Source organism: Thamnophis elegans, chromosome 8 (genome assembly GCF_009769535.1).
Source record: "Thamnophis elegans isolate rThaEle1 chromosome 8, rThaEle1.pri, whole genome shotgun sequence".
Classification (NCBI taxonomy): Eukaryota; Metazoa; Chordata; class Lepidosauria; order Squamata; family Colubridae; genus Thamnophis; species Thamnophis elegans.
This window is the reverse complement of record NC_045548.1, coordinates 25608197-25630886: the sequence shown is the minus strand read 5'-3', so window position 1 is coordinate 25630886 and position 22690 is coordinate 25608197. Positions and strand designations below refer to the sequence as shown.

General features: G+C 37.1%; 1 protein-coding gene across 1 annotated transcript in view; it reads left to right on the top strand.

Moving 5' to 3' along the window:
- PTPRM (protein tyrosine phosphatase receptor type M) overlaps positions 1 to 22690 on the top strand; it is a 495619-nt gene that overhangs the window by 187351 nt on the left and 285578 nt on the right. The window contains 2 exon segments of the mRNA XM_032222734.1: positions 19800 to 19839; positions 19842 to 19973. Coding sequence (XP_032078625.1) covers positions 19800 to 19839; positions 19842 to 19973 — 172 coding nt within the window.

Sequence of the window (22690 nt, the reverse complement as noted above, 5' to 3'; positions counted from 1 at the left end):
GGACTACTGTACATACATACATACACACGCACACACACATACATACATACATACATACATACACACATGTATTCATGCACCTTTGGAAAACTTACTTGAATTGTACACTAATATATGGAAATTGTATTTAAATAGGAAAACAAAATGATGTATATATGTATGTTCTTACAGCCTCAGAACTTCAGCATGCCAAGAAGCCCTGTTGCTGAGGCAAGGCAAGCAGCTCCAGAGCTGTGCAGAAGCATGGGGCTTCTTGGTATACTGCAGTTCTAGGAGTTTTTTTGGCACACTGAGACAATGGGATTGCTTGGCGCGTTGTGGCAACAGGGCTGCTTGGTGTGCCATGGGTTTGAGGCAGCACTCATTGAGGGTAGTAGCCAGCATAATGGAGAGAACGAAGAACTCAATGGTTGCACCAACAGGGGCAGGGAGAAAGGTCAAAAAAATGTTGCCCTATGATGCATCATTTTGCCCAGTTGAAGTTTTCAAATAGGAGAGTTTCTGTAATATATAGATTATATACATAGTAATTATACATTTGTATATAATACCATATGTACCTGGATCTTGTTCTTCCTGCAGCTGATATTAAGCATCTCACAGTCTTACTGAGTGGGACACTGTGAAAGAAGTAGAAAAAAGGATGAAGTTGAAATTTCAAAGGTTCTTTAATTCCTTTGGAGTTCAGAAAGAAATAATTCTAAGAAACTTCCTAGCAAAGAGAAGTCAGTTGAGAAGCTCCAGAGATAAATACCAGTGGTACTGCCAGTCTATCTTGAGTCCAGCAGTTTGATTTTTTGATTAATAAACTCATTCTATTTGCTTCGAATTTTGTTATTGCATTTAGGCCAATGAAGTAAGTCATTTAGAAGATAGTTTTAAACTGGAAAATTAACCAATTTAATTCTAATGTATAATGAAATTTTAGAATTACTATATTCTATAATATTTTTCTTTTTAAAAAAGTGTTTAGGTCCTAGAAATACAATCACAGCCTTTTTATAATATAGCTGTCATAGCCACTAGCCATTTAAGGTTTTTTTCGGACTCTGATGGTTTGCTTCATAGATAGGTCTACAAAGAACGTTCCATAATAGTTCAGTTGTACTGCTGTAAAAAAAGGATATGCACAAATAGCGCTTTCAGCATGCTTTTCTGTAGCTTTTCCAATCCCTAGTTACATTGTGTTTGTTCACTCCAAGAATTTATGATTAGGATAGCACTGAATCATGTGATGCATAAAAGAGTTCAGGATTCAGCCGAGGTGGCGCAGTGGTTAGGGTGCAGTACTTCAGGCCACTTCAGCTGACTGTTATCTGCAGTTCAGCGGTTCTAATCTCACCGGCTCAAGGTTGACTCAGCCTTCCATCCTTCCGAGGTGGGTGAAATGAGGACCCAGACTGTGGGGGCGATATGCTGACTCTGTAAAGGGACTCTGTAAAGAGAGGGCTGAAAGCCCTATGAAGCGGTATATAAGTCTAACTGCTATTGCTATTGCTATTCTTCCTCCTAAATAGTTATCATTTCTTTGGCTATATAACTGATGGGTGGTGCATTGGCATTTAACACTTTCTGTTTCCAGTACCTGATTCAGCAATCTAGTTAGCCTTGGATAGTATGCCATTACTATATTATTAGGTATATTGGTGGCTTTCAATACTGTAAACCATTCTATTCTTCTGAGCCGGCTCCATGCGTTGGGGATTGGGAGCAGCGTGTTATAGTGGTTCTCTTATTTTCTCCAGGGCCAGTTCCAGTCAGTGTTGGTTGGCGGGGAGAGATCGTCCCCTAGGACTCTCCTTTGTGGTTGCCTCAAGGTTCTTTTCTCTCTCCCCTCCTTTTCAACATCTACATGAAACCGCTGGGTGAGTTCATCTGCCGGTTTGGGGTTTGGTATCATCAGTATACTGATGATATCCAATTATGTCTTTAGGCTTTGAGCTGGCCAAGTGATTCTGTCAAGTCCTGTCCCAGTGCTTCAAGGCTGTATGGGTTTGGATGAGGAGGAACTATCACTGACTTAGTTCTACCAAGCCCATGTGCTGTGGGTATTTGGAGTGCACACATCTGGGGATACTCCAACTTTGACTGAGGATGGTTTGAAACTCTCCCGTTCAAAAGAGATGCACAATTTGGAGGTTTTCCTGGACTCGAAGCACCTGCTTGATGAGCAGGTCGCTTAATTAGCATGCTGTCAGCTGCAGCCAGGAAAGCCTTTGATTTTATCTAGTGCACCAGTTGTACCCTTTTCTAGACTGGGGTCTTCACATTGATTACTGTGTATTATATTCTACGTGAGGATGATCCCAAAGCTTCAGCTGGGGCAGACAGTAATGTATATCCCTGTAACACTTCTGCTTTTCGAGATGCACTGGTTGCCAGTTTGCTTCGGGGTGTGATTCAAGGTGTTGGTTGCTACTTATAAAGCCCCACATGTCATGGGGGCTGATTTGAGCAACCACCTGTTTTATGCAGTATCCGCCTGGCCTTAAATCTGGTAGGTTAGCATGCGCCACGTTCCATTAATTGAACAATATCTGGTTCTCAGAAGCTTGCCTCTTGGTTACAGTGACTGCCCTTTGGAATGAGGTCCTCTTCCAAAATTCAAGCAGTCCCACCCATCTGCTATTTCAAAGGGCCTTAAAGAACTAGGTCTTTGCGTAGACATTTGGGGAGGATGCCCCTTTCTTCCATTCTGTTCCCCTCTTGTTTATTTTCCTCCCATATTTTTATTTGTTTTTGCTCTGTTGATTGTTTTTAAATGTTTTTAACAATTTATAAACCATCCAGAGTCACTGGTGTTGGGTGAAATATCAATGTAATAAATAATAATTATGAAAACTGGACACAAGCTGAAGCGGACAGTTAGGACTGAAAAACAAGCAAATTGATGACTGTTCACTATACTTTACTAGTATATCACTAGAGTTATTGATAGATTATATCTGACCTGCAGAAATGGAGGCAAACGGTTACTTCAAGTAAATCATTGTACAATATAGGCTTTTTGCTCCTTAGTTCAAATGGAAGCAAGTTAGTGAAACTGATTTTTTTACTGCATGTTTTATGTTGTAAAAAGAATAGTCTTTCAGTGGAGCTAGGCAGTGATTTTTTTTAATGACATCATTTAAAGTAAGCTATACCTGATTTTGTATTTTACTCTTTATGCAGCTTGTCTGTCTGAGCTTCTTTTTCTTAGTTCTTTTTTGAAGCCAGATAGCTTGCTGTTTCTTTCTTACTTGAGCCGTAGTCTTCTTTAATGCACTATTTCTTATTTAGCATACATGGCCATGAGAGGTTAAAAGCATCCACTTTTACAGTAATGTAAAAGTAAAATAATCACTTAAGCCAGAAAGTGGCTATCAGTGAATACCATTAAACTGCAAGTCATATTCATGTTCAGAAATTCACAGAAAAAAGGTAAGAGATTCAAAATCCAAAAGCTTTTGTGATGCAGTAGAGCATAAAGCAGCATTAATGATTAACAGAAATTCATGTTCTCCATAGCTGATGAGAATGAGTAATAATTAAGTACCTTAATACCTTAGTAGCTTCATGCATTTCTGTTCTTAATAACTCAGGGTATGTCTGCATTTTTTCTACAATTGAAATGTTTTATTTCCAGACATAATTATAGTATATATTACACACTGCTGAAAAATGGATATGAAATAGCTTTAAATAATATACATGTACAGTGGTGTATGTTTTGGGGAGCATCAGGTTTACAATTGTAACGTTTCTGCCAATATCTAAAATTAGTAAAGCCTATTTTTAAAACAGGTGTATCTCAAAGAAGAAGAATTGTCAGAAGGAGCACATGCTAAAATTGTTGGATGAATCAGTTTATTTTAGGAATCTTACCTTCAGATCAAACTGTCTTATAAATTACTGTGAAAATGCTTATTAATAATTACTTTTATGTAATTTCATTCTGTATTTTCCTACACAATTATTATGACATTGTTGTATAGTATTGGAACTAGGGATTTTAAAGTCTAAAACAGTCAAACTAAAGTTTTCAGCATAAATCATAATGATTTTAATACTAGTATTCATAACAATTTAGATAAAATAATTCTCTGTTTAACATACTCTTCCCAGTTTTCTGTTTTAACAAAATGCTGCTTGGCTTGTCAAAACTAAGTGAGCATGATTTGGAAAAATGATACTACCACTTGCAAAGAACGTTACCTGTGGCATAGCTACAGTTAATGCCAGTAACTTTGGCTATAAAGCACGGGTGTCATTGCATCACAGGCTGGATCGTGACATATTGTGATGTTTTTTGCTTTTGTGGAAGTGAGGTAGGTGTGGACTGCATGACATATTTGGTCTGTGGGCTGACAGTTTGACAGGCCTGTTATACAGGTAATCCTCGACTTACGACCACAATTGAACCCAAAATTTGTGTTGCTAAGAGAAAAATCTGCTAAATGAATTTTGCCCCATTTTATTACCTTTCTTGCCACAATTGTTAAGTCATGTGGTAAGCCATGTAGTTTGCTTGGCACTCAACAGTTTTAGTACTTGTTATGTCTCCCGGAACCAGTGAGTGATGAGTATTGAGGTACCAGTGTACTAGATTTAATAGCTAAAGTTGATTTTCAAGGGATAGTTAAATGTGTTGTTGTTCAGCATTCCTGATGCACAGCAACTTACCTGCCTGAGTAGTCCAACTCCATTGTGACTGGCAGTTAACTCTCGGAGGTCTTAAGGATTTTAACTTGCCCTCTGGTGATATTGAATCAGAAGCAACTCAGAAGTTCATGGCCACTGGAAACCATGAATCTATCCCAAATTATTGAAGGCCCAACTGATGCTGTCGGTTGCTTACTAAATTGTTTTATTCCTCTGGGTAGTTGCAACATGAACTTGGTCAGGAACAGATTGTTCTCTGATTGCTTTTCAGTTTATAGGTGCTATTTGTTTCCAGTAGGCGGGATGGGGGTGGGAATTGAAAATGTATTATATCTGTCTGCTCCAGATGCCTAATGGACTCAGAGTTATTTCAGTTAGCTGAAACCTAGCAAGCTATTCATTTGAAGCCTTAATTTCTGCTTGAAATGAGTGTGTGACTAGGGCCTTATATCAGATAGTTCATATAGTACTGTCCTTCTCACAGTACATCAATCTCAATTTTGGTAAGAGTTATAGAAAACTAAAAAAAATAGTAATAAAAATGCTGGCTGGATAAGTGAATTTGAAGATGAATTTCGTAAAAATTAAATGGAAATAACAATAACAGAAGAAATGGTTAAAAATTGAATAAAAAGGATGGAAAACTGGATATCTCCTGGAAGTGATCAATTGTATGGCTTTTGGTTCACGTATCTGACGAAGTTACATCTAATTAAAGCTAAATAGTTTAATAAAGTATTCTGTAAAGAAGACATCAATGACAGGTTAATACTTGGCCATATCTACCTGATTCAGAAAGACCCAGCAAAAGGGATGACACCAAGAAATTATAGCCTGATAACTTGCTTGCCTACAATATTTAAATTACAGGTGTGATAGGGACAACATCCAAGATTACCTAATATAATTTTATTACACCCAAGACTACTTGGAAGAAAATAACATCCTTTCAGTCGAAGAGAAAGGGAAATAAAGGAAAATCAATTTCTAGTTGATAAAATAGTTCTGGAGAATTGCAAAAGCAAAAAGATCAATTTACACATGTTCTCGGTTGATTATAAAAAGGTATTTGATTTATTACCACATAGTTTGATCATCAGATGCTTGGAAATTGGTGTCAGTAACAATGTTTATAGAAAAAATAATGAAGCAGTAGAAGACAGAATTGGTGGTTGGAAATGAAAACATGAAATGAAAAATGCGGGCTTGCCAACATTAAGAGAGGCATCTTGCAGGATGACTCATTATTACCCTTACTATTTATCATTGCTATGATCCCAATTTCAGTGATTTTAAAGAAAAAAAATCTTGACTATCAAGTATCAAAAAATGCGAATAATACATCACATTAGTTTTATATGGACAATCAGAAGTAGACATCCAGTTGTTGACAAATAATGTAAGAATGTTTAGCACAGATGTTGAAAAACCATCAAATGGTTCAAAATTCAGGTTATTCAAAGAAGCAGAAGAAACAGTAGATCATATACTCACCTTGTGCAAGAAGATCACATAAACTGATTGTAAATGACAGTGTGCAGATTAAATGATCCATTGGAACATCTGTAAAATTATTGTTTTCCAGTAAGCAAAAATTGATGGAACACAGAGTTGAAAAAAATAGTTGAAAATGAGCAGATTAAAATATAATGGGATTTCTGAATAGAAACTGATAAAGCCTTGGCTCATAACACATCATATTTAACTGTGGTTGAAAAGAATAAAGTGTTGATAATTGATGTGGCAATACCAGGGGATAGTAGGCAAAATATTGTAGATCCCAAAATATCAAGATCTGAAAATTGAAGATGAAATATGACATAGACCAACCTTAGTGGTCCCAGTGGTTATCGGCACACTGGGTACCATACCAATAAGTCTTCAATGAAACCTGGACATAATCTGCACATTAACAAAATTTCCATGTGTCAATTACAAGAGGCCACATCATTTTGATCCACACACATGCCGAAACATTATCACCTCCTATGTTCTTGGGATAAACATTGCATATGAAGGCCAACACCAGCAAAAGAACTGGCAGCTGTGATTTCACATTACTGTGTATATAATAACACTTTGTTACTTATTAATTGTATACCACTCAAAGTCACTAGTTTGTGAGATGGGCGGCCATATAAATTTGCCAAATAAATATATACAGTAAGTAATAGATTTTTATTTTCAGATTCATATACGTATGTTAATATTACTTTCTCTAGAAATAGAAATACAACCTTTTTAACTGACTGCCAAAATATTTTTGAAAGCAAAATTCTGAAAACACTGCAATACATCTGCTGTTTGTCTGTGCAAGTTTCATTGGCAAAACAGGTTTATTTTTATGATTAAACAGATTTAAAAGCATATTATTTTGTTAACATTGAATGTATTTAACAAAACAGATTGTACTTTGAATAAAATGAAAAGGTTGCTGTTAAAAAGTTCACAGAAGCAGAAGGCATTTCATATGTGGGCTACAAATATGTTCATTGGGTGGTTATTGGGAGTGAAATCAGTTTAGAAACATTTAGAAACAGAAATAAGAAATGAAAGCATTAGCTATTTGGTAGCTTCAAATTTTAAGATACCTCTTAAATAAGATGAATATACACTATTTATATAATATCACCCACAACGCTATAGAAGACAATACTACAGAAATACTAATTTGTCATTCTTTCTGGTTATATAGAAATTACAAATCAAGATGTAGCCTGCAATTAATGTAGCATCTTAATCTAGAGCTGGAAGTTTTAGAAGTTTTGTTAAGCAGATTTCAAACTGCTTTACATATACTATATAGTATTTAGCATAGTAGTTCATACAACTAGATTAAAGGTAATGTTCTAATATTGAGAACATGTTATATTACAAATCAGAGATAAATCCTAGGGAAGGATGCATAAACTGCAGCAAAAGAAGAGTGCTATCATTATTTCTTTAAGTCAGTGAGCAAAATAAAACCTCGCATTGGGTTTAACAGATTTAAATTGCACTCCTATACTAATGGGATAAGACCCAAGAACAGAATTGTTGCAATAAATCACTCACTGCATTAGAGATATTTCCAAATATACTTAATTTAGTGTAATTTATAATGAGAGGAGAGCTGCAAGTTGCAGTTATGCAGATTAACTGCAGACAAGCAAATGGGTTTAAAATACTGCCAGTCTTACCCAAATATAGAGAGCAGAAATAAAGTTAAAAATTGAAAAGCTTCAGGAATGTCCTCTTCAAGGAAAAGTTTATTTATTTAGAAAATGAAGCAGTACTAAAAGTTATTGGGAAAGCTTATGGTAGGTATTTTGTTCTTGTCTTTGACAGACTGAAGTGAATGAGGCGGTTTGCCTGAAGCTGGCAGTGAAAAATGTGAAGGAGTGTAAAAGAACTTATATTACAAAGAGCACTAGAACCTTTTTTTTACATTTTAAAATACCTTAATTCTAAAGTACTATTTTTGCTTATGATAGAAAGTAATATCCAGTTTTTATCCAGTTCAGCTAAGAGAGAGTCTGTAGAGTCTGTACGGTTTCAACTTTTCTTTGAAGGCCATAAAAACCTGTTTTGTGTCTGTTCCTTCTTGCGGGAAAATATTTGTTTAAAGGAGTAGTACTATGTCATGTTGTCAATTGTTTTTTACAGGTTTTGATCTTATTTATAGATATAGTTTGTATCAGCTTTTCAAACTCAACAAGACATATAAACCCAAAGAATGAAACAAAGCCTCGGGTTGTGATGATTTATTACTTATGTTTAAGTAATACGTTTCATTTGGGAGTTTTTCATATCACTGATTTGCAAAAATGAGTATAATCAATGTTCATTTAATACTGAAACTATGCCAGGAAGCCTGACAGGGTCACATAATATACTAATATTTCTAATTAAATTGATAACATTATTTTGTTTTTAGAAGCTAGAACATCTGCAACAAATCTTTCACTTCCATACTCTTTTTTATGTTATTTCTTCTTATCTGTTTTTGTTTTTATTTCATTTTGTTTAATACATATGAGGAATAAATGCACTTTTGGAGACCCATGCTCATTAGATTTCTAGTTCACATAGAGATTTAGTGGATATACTTTTTTCGTATGTTTATAAGGTCGATGTAATCACAGAAAAGCAATATCATTTCAATATTCTATGGTAAAATGTAATTATTTCAATTGGACTAATATGAAAGAAATAAAGAACAAAAACCTTAGAACTAAAAGCAAATAAAAACATTATAGGTTAGTGAAAATGCTAATATATGCAATGCACGTGTTGTTTTCATTTCTAAGGAAAAAAATTACTTAGTTATAAAACCTGCTCTGGGAAGTCGTTATAAAAGTAAAAACATGAACACTATGAAGCAGTTTCCTTGAGATTATAATACCGTATTTCCACAAAAATACGACCTGTCCTAAAGCCTTGCCACATTTTTCACGTGGGCAAAAATATAAGCCCACCCCGAAAATAAGCCCCCTGGACAATTCCCCTCTCCGGCCAGGCAGAGGACCGCTCGCTGAGCTAGCGATATCCCGAAGGCGCCAAGCCTTTTGTCCCTTCTCACAAAATTCTTCAAAGTACTAACAAGTGTACTTTGTAAATGTAATGTAGAAAAATTATACAGGTTATTGTATAACTGATTATTTTTTTATTTGTATATCCCTTTTAATTATTAAGACAACAGCCAATTTTTTTGTGTGCCCAGTGCAGCATTTCCCCCCATATATTCTTGTAAACCGTATATAGAGACAAACAGTGTTAACATTAACTTCTGGCTCCATTGTTCAACAATATCCTTTTATATATTGAATGTTAAAATGTTTTGTTCCATATTCAAATTTAAGTATTCTTCTCCTTTAATTATAATCTTAATTCCTTCTATTTTCCTCTAGTGTCCAATTTTTAAAATCTTTTTTTAAAATAATTTTAAAAAGAACATTTATTCATGGGAAGAATCCTAACAATTAATTTCAAAATCTTATTTCAAATTTATCAGGACTTTAGTGCAATTATAACTTTCTAAAATCAAACTTTTAATCATCCTTTTGTTGTTTATTCTTTAAAAAAAAACTTAAGCCATTAAGCTTGTACCAAAAGCTTCTTTTGTTAAGGATTGATGGAAACTCATCTGATGCTATAAGACTTGCTGATCCAAAGATTCATAATAGCTAAAATTTATTTTGCAAGCAATTTGCAAAATTACAAAAGTGATGAGAAATAGAAGTATACAAACCCAGTGTCCTTTTTAAAGTTCTCGCTATAGTTTGAGGAAAAACATGTCTATATCCTTAAGTGTTGCTTGCACATCACAAGCCAAACTACATTGGTAACATTTAAATCAAGTGATTACTCCAAGGAAATAATTTAACACATATTGATAATGAAAATTTAGAAATAAATTTAGTGTATCTTCAGTAAGTGAGATATCATATTCAGCAAGTTATTTTTTAAATTTTCTAATGACCATTTTTCCTACATGCATTCTGTTCGTAGTACCAAACTGATCTTTCATAGTAAATCATGTATATATTCACTTACTTCTTTCATGCCTCTGTGAGCAGCAAAACTATTATTAATGTTAAGCTAGGATATTAGAAGAACATACCATTTACCATTACACTATAAAGAATTATTATATCCCCGTGTCTAGCAACTATCACAATTGCATTCACTCATAGTCAGCGGATCCAACTGCAAATCATGATAAGATAAAAAAGGAGATCCTTTTCCTGCTGGAAATGTAGATATTCACTGTGGTATATTTGATTCCATATTTGTATTCGTGCTAAAAAAGAATGCACATATTCCCAAAGCATCATGCAATTTTCCCTAAAATTAATCAAAAATTAAATATTATGTATATTTAAATTTATGAATACCAGCTGGATCTAAGTTACACAGGTGAGGGGAGTACAGGTTAGAATTTGAATTCCAACTTTTTAAAAAATGAATTATAGTTTTGTTTAGTTATTATTTATTAAATTTCTTTTCCACACATCTAGTAACAAAATGACTGGATTTAGCATTAAAACGTTAAAAGTATAACAAATATCTCTAAAACAATAAAAATGAGAATCAAATCAAGGTAAAAGTATAGTTAAAAGATGGGGAGAGAAGGACAATGTGCAAAGTAATGATGGGATTGCCTTTTAATTCAACAAGCACCTCCAGTGTGATGCTCCCCCATTAGGGCCCCAAGTCATCTGACAGAGCTAGGTCCTTAATGGAAGTCATAAGGGTGGGAGCCAATCTCACCTCAGAGATTAAGATGTTCCAAAAGGCAGGAGCCCCATCAGAGAAGGACCTTCTGGACCCTGTCAACCAGAATTCCTTGACAAACAGGGCCTGCAGCATGCCTCCTCTGCCAGCATGGGTAAGCTGGACCAGTCCCAGTGCGGTGAGACTGTTCCTCAAGTAACCTGGACTCATGCCATTCAGGGCTTTAAGTGTAGTAACCAACACCTTGAGTTGCACCCAGAATCATACCAGTAGTCAATTCAGCTCGTGAAGCATTGGTATAACATGGGTGATCTTAGTAACCCCAAGAACTTCCCACGATGCTGCACTCTACATCAGTTGAAGTTTATTTTTTAAAAAAAGTTTTTAGTTTTTAAACAAACATAAACAAACAAAAGACGTAACATAAAAAACATCTTCCATTCCGTACAGTGTGTCGATTGGTTACAAGGTTTTTGTGCATCCTTTCCATAATCCTTAAATTTTATATAAAGTCACATATTGTCAATCAAGTATATTTGTATACATTACTATTATAGTACTTCATTTGTTTGACTGTCACTCTTATTTCATCATTTTAAACGAGGTATTCTAAATATGGGTTTGTTTATATTATACCGTATTTTCACGACTATAAGTCGCACTGAAAGTCCTAAAATTTGATCAAAATCCGGCAGTGCGGCTTATAACCCGGTGCGCTTTATATATGAAAAAAGTTTGAAAAATTAACGTTAACTGATACTGCGCCTGTAATCCAGCACATCTGGAGGGCACTGAGCAGGGAGCATATGCCCTAAAAAGGCATTTAGAGGCGGGGGAGGGAGGGTTTAGGTTAAAGAAGGGAAATGGGAAGGAAACCAAGGCTCACTTTCTGCCAGCTCTCCCGGATCAGCTTCTGATACGCGCTGGAAAGTCCATCACGCTCCATTTTTCTCCCAGAGCGAAGTGCCAAAGGGGAGCAGAAGCGCCGTTTCGGGAGAAAGCTCCGCTCCCCGCTCAAAGGCTTGGGCTGCCCCCGGAGGAACAGGTGGCCCAGATCCGGATCCCCGAGCAAATAATAAACAAATCCACACGCGGGGCTCGACGGAGCTTTGAAAGCCGCTTTCCTCGCCCGGAGCTTCCCTTCACATCTCTGGAACGGCTTGGCTCCTTTCTTTTTTTTTTTAGGGCGCCCCTCCGTTGGGAGGAGGAGGAGGAAAGGCTCCAACTCTGCCCAGAGAAGGAGCCCAAGCGCTCCGGGGAAACGTGGCAAGCCAGCACTTCAAAGTCATGTTTCGCTGAATGGCGGGTGAGTTCTAAACTGCCGGCATGACTTTGAAAGGACTGGATTGCCTTCCGCGCGGGCCGATGTGGAAGGCAAGCGGCAAGCTAGCCCTTCAAAGTCATGCCGGCACTTTAGCGTGCATTTCGCTCCTTTCTTTTCGCTGGAGTAAGGGCAGAATACGGGCAAAAGCCTCAGAGGCTACCGAGCGTGCTCAGCAGAAGACATTTCCGTCCGGGGCAACGGCGCAGAGACCATGGATTGCTCGAGATGTAACCGAGGGCGCCTCCTTTGCGAAGAGAGGCAAGATTAGGGCCCTTAATGGGAGAAGGATTAATAGTTTCTCGGGTTCAAGCTGCGGATTCTAACTTTCACAAAGGGAACTAAAGCTGAGCAGGTAATTGCTTTATTAAAGCCGATTCAGTTCGCGGGAGATATTTGGTGCGCTTCTTTGAAAATCTCCCTCCCAATTCTGCCCAACGCCTCCCCGACCTTACTGGATGAACGGTGCGGGGGGGTGTATCATGGAGTGCGGAGTGCAAGGAGTGGCAGATGTTGCAATTTCGTTAGTAATTTGTTTGCAAAAGTTGCGCGCGGATGAATGTTGCAATAAAAACGTGCGGCTTATAACCCGGTGCGCTTTATATATGAAAAAAGTTTGAAAAATTAACATTAACTGATACTGCGGCTTATAATCTGGTGCAGCTTATGGTCGTGAAAATACGGTAATAGATCATTACATCATCTTCAACATATCCAATAATAAGTATTTTTTAATATCCTATTTTAAATCATTCTATTATTTTGGTGTTGATATTCTCTAATAGATTTTCAATTCCTTGTTTTTTTTAATCTAACCACTAATTAAATAGATCCCATGTCCTATAAAATTGTTTATCTTCTTGTTCTCTAATTTCATATATCAACTTACTCATTTCAGCACATTCCATTGCTCATATTATCAGTCTAATAAATATGCATACAATTATTATTATTAAACATTCATTGATATAGCTATTATTACATCCTTTTTATATGAAGCATACTAAATTTAAAGTAAATTTATATTATGGCATTTCATTACATCATCCTGGACTCATCCAATGGTGTTACATTTTTGTATTCTGTTCAATGTAGAATTATTTATCTTTTATATAAAAAAAAGCTTTCCCACTTCATCTCCATGGTCCTCATTTACAGCTTATATAAAATTACATATATCAATCTAGTATATATAAATGCATTATTATCATTATTAATCATTTATTTGACTATAACTATTATTACTTTGTCTTATACATAATACTCAAAGTTTAACTAAGTTTAACTTAATTTTATTGTGACATTTCATTTCATCATCCTGTATCCTTCCTGTAGTAGTGCAGTCCTGTATCTCTTGTCATTTGTAGAATCTGTATTCTAAGTTTTTTCTTGATAAGTCTTTTGCGAACTTCTCTTTGCAGCTTGTTATTCATTGCATATTTTATAAAGACTCAAAACCCTCCATCTGTTCCTTTCATCAGCTTGCCTTTGGTTATCACGGGTGCTTCTGCCAAAGATACTCTCATTGTTTCTGCCAAGTTTTCTCCCCTTTCTTCATCTATATTTTGAAGCATGAGATAGAGATCCAGTTCGTCTATCTCTCCTTTCAGTATTCCATACATACCATTTCCCTCCACTCTCGGTTTGCTGTCAGTATCAACAATTTTCTTATCACTTTGTTCATATTTTTCTGCAATTTTTTGAGCTCTATCTTCAAGTTTCATTATTGTTTCATCAATATTCTCAACTCTTCCCTCCATTTTTTTCTTTTCTTTGTTCTATAATCGCCAGATTCTTTTCAATTCTTTCTGTGCTTATTAGGACTTTTTGGATTTCTAGCATAATTTGTTGCAAAGTTATTTCTTTTTCTTCTTCATATTGCGCCATTTTTCCAAATTATAAACACTGCCACTAGGATGTCCAAGACTTTTTGCTAGATTTCAAATAAATTCAGTGTAATCTTTCAAGTCAGGGCTTTCTCTTTACTTCAAAAGAGCACCTGTATAAATAAGACGTGATTTTCTCTCTGTCCCTTTTGGTAAGCAAAGCCAATGGCCTTGAAATAACAGATGTAACCAAGCCTCCAGCCTCCAGATGGCAGTGTTACTTCTTTTTCCTCTGCTTTTAGCTCTCTCTTTAAGCTTTCTTTGAGTTAAGAAAAAAATGGTTAAAAAGGACAATCCTGCCATGCATTAAAGAAAAGATAAAAAAGGAATCCTTAATCCACAAATATAAAAAATGAGAAAAATGGAAGAAGGGGAAAAGAGACCAGTCCAATTTAAAAAGTAAGAGGCATTTGTAAAAATTTCATCCATAAAAAGGAAACAAAATTAAAGAAAAAAAGATAACACAATAGTTGTAATTCAGGTTAATCCGCCACTTATTCACTTCTGTCTTCAATTTTAACTTTACTATAAGTCTTTTGGGTATTCTCTTCTCTAATAGTAAAATTTATCTCACCAATTTCGACACACTCTATCTCCTGCTCAGCTTCTGTTCAAGGGTCTGTCTCAACCTTAGGCAACTTAAAATGGCTGCTTCTCTTGTAGCTGGCAAAAAGAGCTTTCTCCTGGATCGATCAGGGACTTTGCAATGTCCCTGAGATCAGTAGGACATCCCCTTCTCTATCACCATCTCTTCGGGATGGTTTAGGTCCAAAAGGACCGTCCAACAACAGAGATATCAGCAGCAATCCTGGAGGTCCAAGATTGCATGTTGTGTTGTAGCCACATCAGCCCTGCCTCCTAGTTGAAGTTTCTTAATGCTCTTCAAGAGTAGTGCAATGTAGAGTGCAACATGGATGCTCTATTGTACTTAACTTTCTGTTTATTTTTTTAAAGGTTCTGAAGAAGATTAAGAAATAGTGCAAATATAAATAAATAAAAATCAATAATTAAGATTTCGGTATTTACTAGTTATTACATAGAGAACTAATTATTCCCAGAATTATTATATTTAAAAAAAAATAAAGAAAGAAATTGACTTTTTGCTGAATGCTAAATTCAGATTCAGTTAATTCCAATTAATTCACTTTTTCATGATTCAGATTTATTTCCGTCAATGCAGACCATTATCATATGGTTAACTATGAATAGTCATGTTTTCTGTTTATTATATTGACAAATTATATACTGAAAGTAAACAAACCTTTTTGAAGCTAGATTCATATTCAAAATTGCTTACAAGTATTATCATTTTTGAGCTTTCACTTTTGGAAATTAAGTGTTAACAATTTGTAAAATAAGACAGCATTGAAAAATCACTTGCAGAGGTTAAATTATTTTATTATTGTTATATTTATTGCTGAAATTAAAATTTGTTGTTCACTCTTCAATCTCCAGTCATTTGGCATAATTTGGTTCATTTCTAACTTTCACATCATGAATTATGTACATGGATCAATTAATGTTGACATTATGCAAAGTTTTCCAGAAGCTATAAATAGCATAATAAGGTTACTTTCAACATGTTGACAACCATAATTAACAGACTAAGTTCAGCATTCCCTATAGGTTCTCTGTTTTGTTTGCTGATATTTTGTTAGCTCTTTCCACTTCATAAAGTCTGGAAGATTGGGCTTCATGTGTTTTGCAACTTAAATGATAAAATGCTGAAAACATAAAACCCACTAGCATAATTTAAAGAATATTAGATATGCACAGTTAAGCACTTAAACCCTGCAGATGCTCCTGGGTCTTACTTAAGCCTTTGGTTATTTGCAGTACAAGGAACTTCAACTTTGAAGTTTTCCATTCATTTTCTTTGCCCAGTTTCCTTACCAAATCAGTATTGGAGAGAAGGTTGGTGAATGCATAAATGCTAGAAAATATTCCTGTCCAAGAATGGAGCAGTCATCTCAAATGAACATATCCATTTATTGGAGCCAGCCTGTCTAGAAAAAATCAGGGGTTCTTTGTAAGGGATTTGGGAGGACGTAATAAAATGTAGAGGCTACAACTGGAGAACAGCATTAAGGAAAACTGCTGTATGCACCATACTCCACTTCTGACTTTTGAATACTGTATAACCCAGTAAGTGTAAGGGGTATATTTAACCCCATACTCATCATCATATAAAATCCAGATGAATGATGGCATCACCTGTAATTATAATTTTGATTTAAAACATAATGTCTGCTACTGGTTTGCTTTGCGCACGCATGCACTCCATTTGCCCGAACCAGTAGTAAAAAATGGTACCTGTTTGAGCAAAACGATAATTCCAATGATCAGCTGTGCGACAATCAGCTGTGCTAGCAGCACAGATGATTTTCACATAGCTGATTGTCAGAGCTACTGGTTCGCCCAAACCAGTAACATTTTTTACTACCGGTTCGGATGAACTGGTCCAAACCAGTAGCACTTTATCCCTAGTAGAGACGGAAAACATTTTTATAAGCTCCTTCATCTGATCAATTATCTAGTTTCTCACTTCAATGAAGCGGTTGACGTGATGGACCGGGGGCTTGAAGCCGTCATGGACTGGATGAGGATTAACAAGCTTGTGCTCAACCCGGAAAAGACCGAGTGGCTGTTGTGTTTTCCTCCCAAAGATTCGGCCAATAATCCAACACTCAGGCTGGGGGGTCAAATTTTACACCCCTCAGAGAGGGTCCGCAACTTGGGAGTCCTCCTGGATCCACAGCTGTCATTCGACCATCATATAGCGGCTGTGACCAGGGGGGCATTCGCCCAGGTACGCCTGGTGCGCCAGTTGCGACCCTACCTGAACCGGGAGGCCCTCACAACAGTCACTCGGGCCCTTGTGACCTCTAGGCTGGAATACTGCAACGTGCTCTACATGGGGCTGCCCTTGAGGAGCATCCGGCGACTTCAGCTAGTACAGAACGCAGCCGCGCGAGTGATTGCGGGTGCACCCCGATTCACCCGCATTACACCTATCCTCCGCGAGTTGCGCTGGCTACCTGTCGATCTCCGGATGCGCTTCAAGGTGCTATTGATCACCCATAAAGCCCTACATGGCAGTGGATCTGGATACTTGAGAGACCGCCTTCTGCCAATTACCTCCCTACGACCTATAAGATCCCATAGATTAGGCCTCCTCCGCATTCCATCGGCCAGCCAGTGTCGGCTGGCAACCACAAGGAGGAGGGCCTTCTCAGCAGTAGCCCCGACCCTTTGGAACGAGCTCCCCGTGGAGATTCGTACCCTCTCCACCGTCCAGGCCTTCCGCACTGCCTTGAAGAACTGGCTCGCCCGTCAGGCCTGGGGATAAGGATTTCTACCCCGCCCGAATGTTGTATGCATGTTGCTCATTATTTTATTATGTGTTGTTGTCTCAATGTTGTATTTCCCCTTTCCCTGGTTTTCTGTGAGCCGCCCTGAGTCCCCTCAGGGAAAAGGGCGGCCTACAAATGCAAATAAAACCTATAAAACCTATAAAAAAACTTTTAATCATATTCAAGGGAAACATTATGATGGTACTAATATGGTTTACTTATTTCTTTCTCTACTCAGTGAATCAAATTTTCAAAATTCTCCAGTTTAGAAACTGTTGCTAGTGTAAAACACAGTAAAGCTGTCAAATCAAATGAATGAAACACCTTACATTCTCTGAATCAGTTATAGTGATATTCTATCCTTTTCTCAGTATAGTTGAAATAGCTGTTGACAACTAGACTATTTGAAGGACCATTTCAACATGAGCCTGCCTTGAGTTTTAAGATAAGGTTACTCAGGTTGGCTTTGGGTCCTGCCAAAGTAGTCATGATGGAAGAAAGGCTGTTTTCTGTTTTACAAAATACTGTTTTGCATAGTCTTTGCTGTGAGGTGTGCTTTTAAGTTTTTTGTTTATTTGCCTGATTATTTGGTACCACTTGCTAATAGATGAAATTTTTATAGCTCAAGCATTTAAAAGTAGTACAATATATAAAAATAAAAGAGGTGTTTACATTTGGTAAACATACCATAAATAGAAGCATTTGGAAGAAAATATTTGTTAAAACAGATTAAACACAAGGAATTGCCATTCTGCACTTACCATATTTTTGCGAGTATAAAATGCACCTGAGTATAAGATGTACCAAGATTTTGAAGAGGCAAATTTTTTAAAAAGTTTTTGCACTCTGCAGACCTCCCAAAAATGGCCCGTTTTTCACGAAAATGGTAAAAAAAAGGGCATGAATAGCCTTTAGGAGGCTTGTAGAATGGTCATGGGGGCCGGGGGGGGGCAAAAACAAGCAAAAAAGGCCCATTTTTCACTTTACTCTCCTCCAGCCCCCAGGAGAACTCGGGAAGGCTCCTAAAGGCTATGCACGGCCATTTTTGCAAAGGGGACGGGGTTTCAGGAGGCCAAAAATGCTGCATCCAGTGTATAAGACACACCCAGATTTTCAGCCTGTTTTTTGAGGGGAAAAGGTGTGTTTTATACTCTGAAAAATACCTTAAATGTTTCTGTCTTTTCTATCACTCCCTGTATTGGTGCTGTAACTTCCCCTCCCCATATAATAAATATAGAAAACCATATTTAAAACAATACTGATACTGAGATGTCTTTTATCCTCTAAAATTTAGATCCTAATCTTTAAAGAAAGTTATACAAAACTGGAAAACTATTTTGTGTGTGTATAAGTGAATTACAAAAGTTAACTTGCATTTTTTAAAAATCCAGGATGCTCAACTGTCTCTTTAAAAGGGTAGATATGCATCTTGCTTACATGTTCTGTTGATTTCAAATTGATTTTGATCATAAAACTCATCAACATCCTTTTCTGTATTAGTGGTTGAAAACATAAATCTAAAGGATCGTCATATTTCCATGAAGTCTAATCAATATTACTTGGTCATTGATTGCACTGTAGCCAAATGCTATTCTTGTTTTTCATATCCTGGGTAATAAACAATGTAATTTCTAAAGGAAATTGTCCAATCCCAGTACATCTCAATTCATTGATGCCTAAAATGTCAATTTGTAGTGGTTTCATTTCATCTTTCAGGGTGCTGGGTTTTCCCATGTTTATGCTTTTTAATGGTCCATGTTCCTGCTTTGATTCTCTCTTTGCAGCTTGTTTTTCTTTTGTTATATAACAATATTAAACATTCCAAAGGCTTTAATCTAGTGGTGTCTTAAACATTATTAATTTCCTTAAAGATATTCTGTTCTTTCTTAGTAATATGACCCAGCTGACGGGCCCATCTTCCTTCATACAATGTCGGTCATTTTATATTTTCTATTAATGTGGTTTTCTTGGTGAAAATACATTAGTGGTTTACAGTCGCCTTCTCTTGCACAGTATGAATTGTTGCCCTTGCCATTGTCACTAAGGTGATTATCTGTGTCTGGCATCTCTCTCTAGATCTCTGCTGCCCAATATAGGTGTTTGTTTGCTTTAGTTAGGCATCTGGGAAGAGCTTCATGCTTTGGGTGACTCTGGGAATATATGCTTTTGCCATACACTTCCAGCAGTTTTTGCTAATCCCTCCCAGGAACACACAACCTTGCCATGGTGAAGCAACACAGCAAGCTTGGGGGATGGGGGGAACAGGATGACAAAACTATGCATATGCTTATTTACATGCCCACATTAATTTTAATATTTATTGTAAAATACTTGCAAATGAAGTATTTATTAAAATAAATTGTTGTATTTGTTTCTCATTAGGGATTGCTTGTACGGGATGCACCTTTGAAGGACATGAAAATTTTAATGATCGTCGATTTGTAGCATCTTTTAGTGTGGTGAATGCTACTAAACGGGATGCTGGCAATTACCGCTGCATGATTCGCACAGAAGGAGGAGTTGGAGTATCAAATTATGCAGAACTGATCATTAAAGGTACTTCCAGATTGACATACAAATGAAAAGGATAGAGACCAAATTCCTGGAAATTTTTCATGTCAAGCAAATTGTTTCCATTGGCGATTTTGCAATCTATTTAATTAAAATGATCAACTCCAGGCTTGATGCTAATATAAGATGATAATAGAGATTTATCGGCTAAGGTTATCAATTTGCATATACTTTATTGGGCAGATTGTGCATACTAATATGCAGAGTAAGGATTGAGAACCCAACTAATTTATAGGAAATGTTATACAGATTGTATAATGCAATAAAGAAAGTGGCTCAAAAATTAATGTATCTATCACAAGGTACTTGCATTTTAGGCAAGGAAAAATGAATTATTGATATACATCAATAGGTAAAGTTTAAACAATTAGATTAAGCTGTTTCCCACAAAGTTTACCACATGTAGGAAATTGGGTGAATAACCAAAAAGGGTTGCGCACAACAGCATGTTTCTGCCTGCTTTGTTTTAGAGGTAGTCCTTGACTTAATGACCATTCATTCAGTGATCACTCAAATGTTATGAAGCACTGAACAAAGTGACTTATGTGCAGTCCCTGAAATTATGGATTTTTTGGTGCATCCACAGTCATGTGACCAAATTCAAACACTTGGCAGCCTGACTCCATTTATGACCATATCCACCTGCATATTTCCACCTCCTGTGCTCTTTTAATCACCCTCTTTGGTGGCAGTTGCAGGATTGGGGCTGAAGTAGAGACCTGGGTCTTTCAGCCCTACCAGCCAGCTGCCAATGCTCTCAGGTCTCCCAGCCCCAGCACCACCACTGCCACTGAGAAATGTCATCTCAAGCCCCATAGCACGGCCAGCCACCACAGCATCACAGTGCAAAACCTCAGTTGTTCCCAATACTACGCATTGTGTATGCCTTTTGAACCCATCTGCGGCCCACTGACTTTTGCTACCTTACTTCTGCTGTTGATAAAGTGCATCTCTGGCTTGGCTCTCTGCCAGGCAGCTGCTGGCCATGCCAGGTCTCTTTTCCAAAACTGCACTATTCTCTAAATAGTATGCCCCATTTTCATGATCCTTGAAAGCATTGAAAAAGTTTCCGAGGACTTCTGAAGCATTGTGAGAATGGGCCACACTGTTTGGAGAACAGCAAGCCAAAGGCTTTCCTCAAGAGACCTGGGGAAAATCATGTGGCTACCAGCTGCTTTATAAAGGACCAGGGTAGACATGCCTTATCAGCAGCAGGAGTAAGATGAAACTGAAGGTCAGCTGGGGTGTTAGAGTGCAGGGCAGTGAGGGAAGCATGCCTGCTGTCCTTGGTTCAGCAGCTTTGACTCTGCTGCTAGGACTTCCTGAAGCATCTAGAATTTCCTATGTCAGTGGCTTGTGTCATTGTTCTGATTGGCAGTTTCACACTGTGTTGTGGCTCAGACGTCTTACAACCTCAGTATTGCAGTGTGCCCAGAAGTCTGAACTGCAGCATGGCAAGCAATCCCAGAGCTTCATGGTTCTGGGAGTCTTTACTGTGGCACAAGGCAGTGTATGGGGCTGACAATAGGGGAAGATGGGGAAAGATATGTGAGTAGGAGGAGTTGAAGAGAAAATAGTCCCTTACCTTACTGAGGCATGGAGTTTGATGAGACCAAGCACAGAATGGCATAGTTTCAGGTGGGTACTCAGAGTGACCCATAATGGCAATGGGAAGTGATGGGACTGCTAAGCCGAAGCATTGCAGTCATGTGACATCACACTTTGCAAACATATTGCTTAGCAACAAAAATTCTGGTACCAATTCTGATCTTTACTGCGCTAGCAGTTTATTCAGGAAAATATAAAACTGAGCAGTCAGTCCACATGTGATATGTTGAGGTGGTTTGGCATGAAGACAGAGTTAAGGAATACAGATGAAGGGAAAGATCAAGAGAATTGTTGACCTTCATTGTTGATATGATCAAGCAAAGATAGAAATGAGAAATTGAAACAACAAAAAGCAATTTACAGAGCAGTATACTGTGTATAGAAGGTGGAAGCACCGATAATTTGCAAAAGTAGATTGGTGAAGAATTATAGTAAATGGTTTGAATGTAAACTATTTTGAACTATGTTTCCTTATCTGCTTCTCATCTCATACTTTTAATATCTTTGTCTTGCTGTTTCTTATTCCATTACTGTGCTTTATATAGCATTGATTTATCCAAAAGGAATATTATGATGTATGTGTCTATGTATATATACAGGTGAAACTCGAAAAATTAGAATATCGTGCAAAAGTTCATTTATTTCAGTAATGCAACTTAAAAGGTGAAACTAATATATGAGATAGACTCATAACATGCAAAGCAAGATAGTTCAAGCTGTGATTTGTCATAATTGTGATGATTATGGCTTACAGCTCATGGAAACCCCAATCCACAATATCCGAAAATTAGAATATTACATGCAAGCAATAAAAACAAGGATTGTACATAGAACAATATTGGACCTCTGAAAAGTATAACCATGCATATGTACTCAGTACTTGGTTTGGGCCCCTTTTGCAGCAATTACTGCCTCAATGAGGCTTTGCATGGGAGCTATCAGCCTTGGCACTGCTGAGGTGTTACAGAAGACCAGGATGCTTCAATAGCGGCCTTCAGATCTTCTGCATTGTTCGGTCTCATGTCTCTCATCTTTTTCTTGGCAATGCCCCATAGATTCTCTATGGGTTCAGGTCAGGCGAGTTTGCTGGCCAA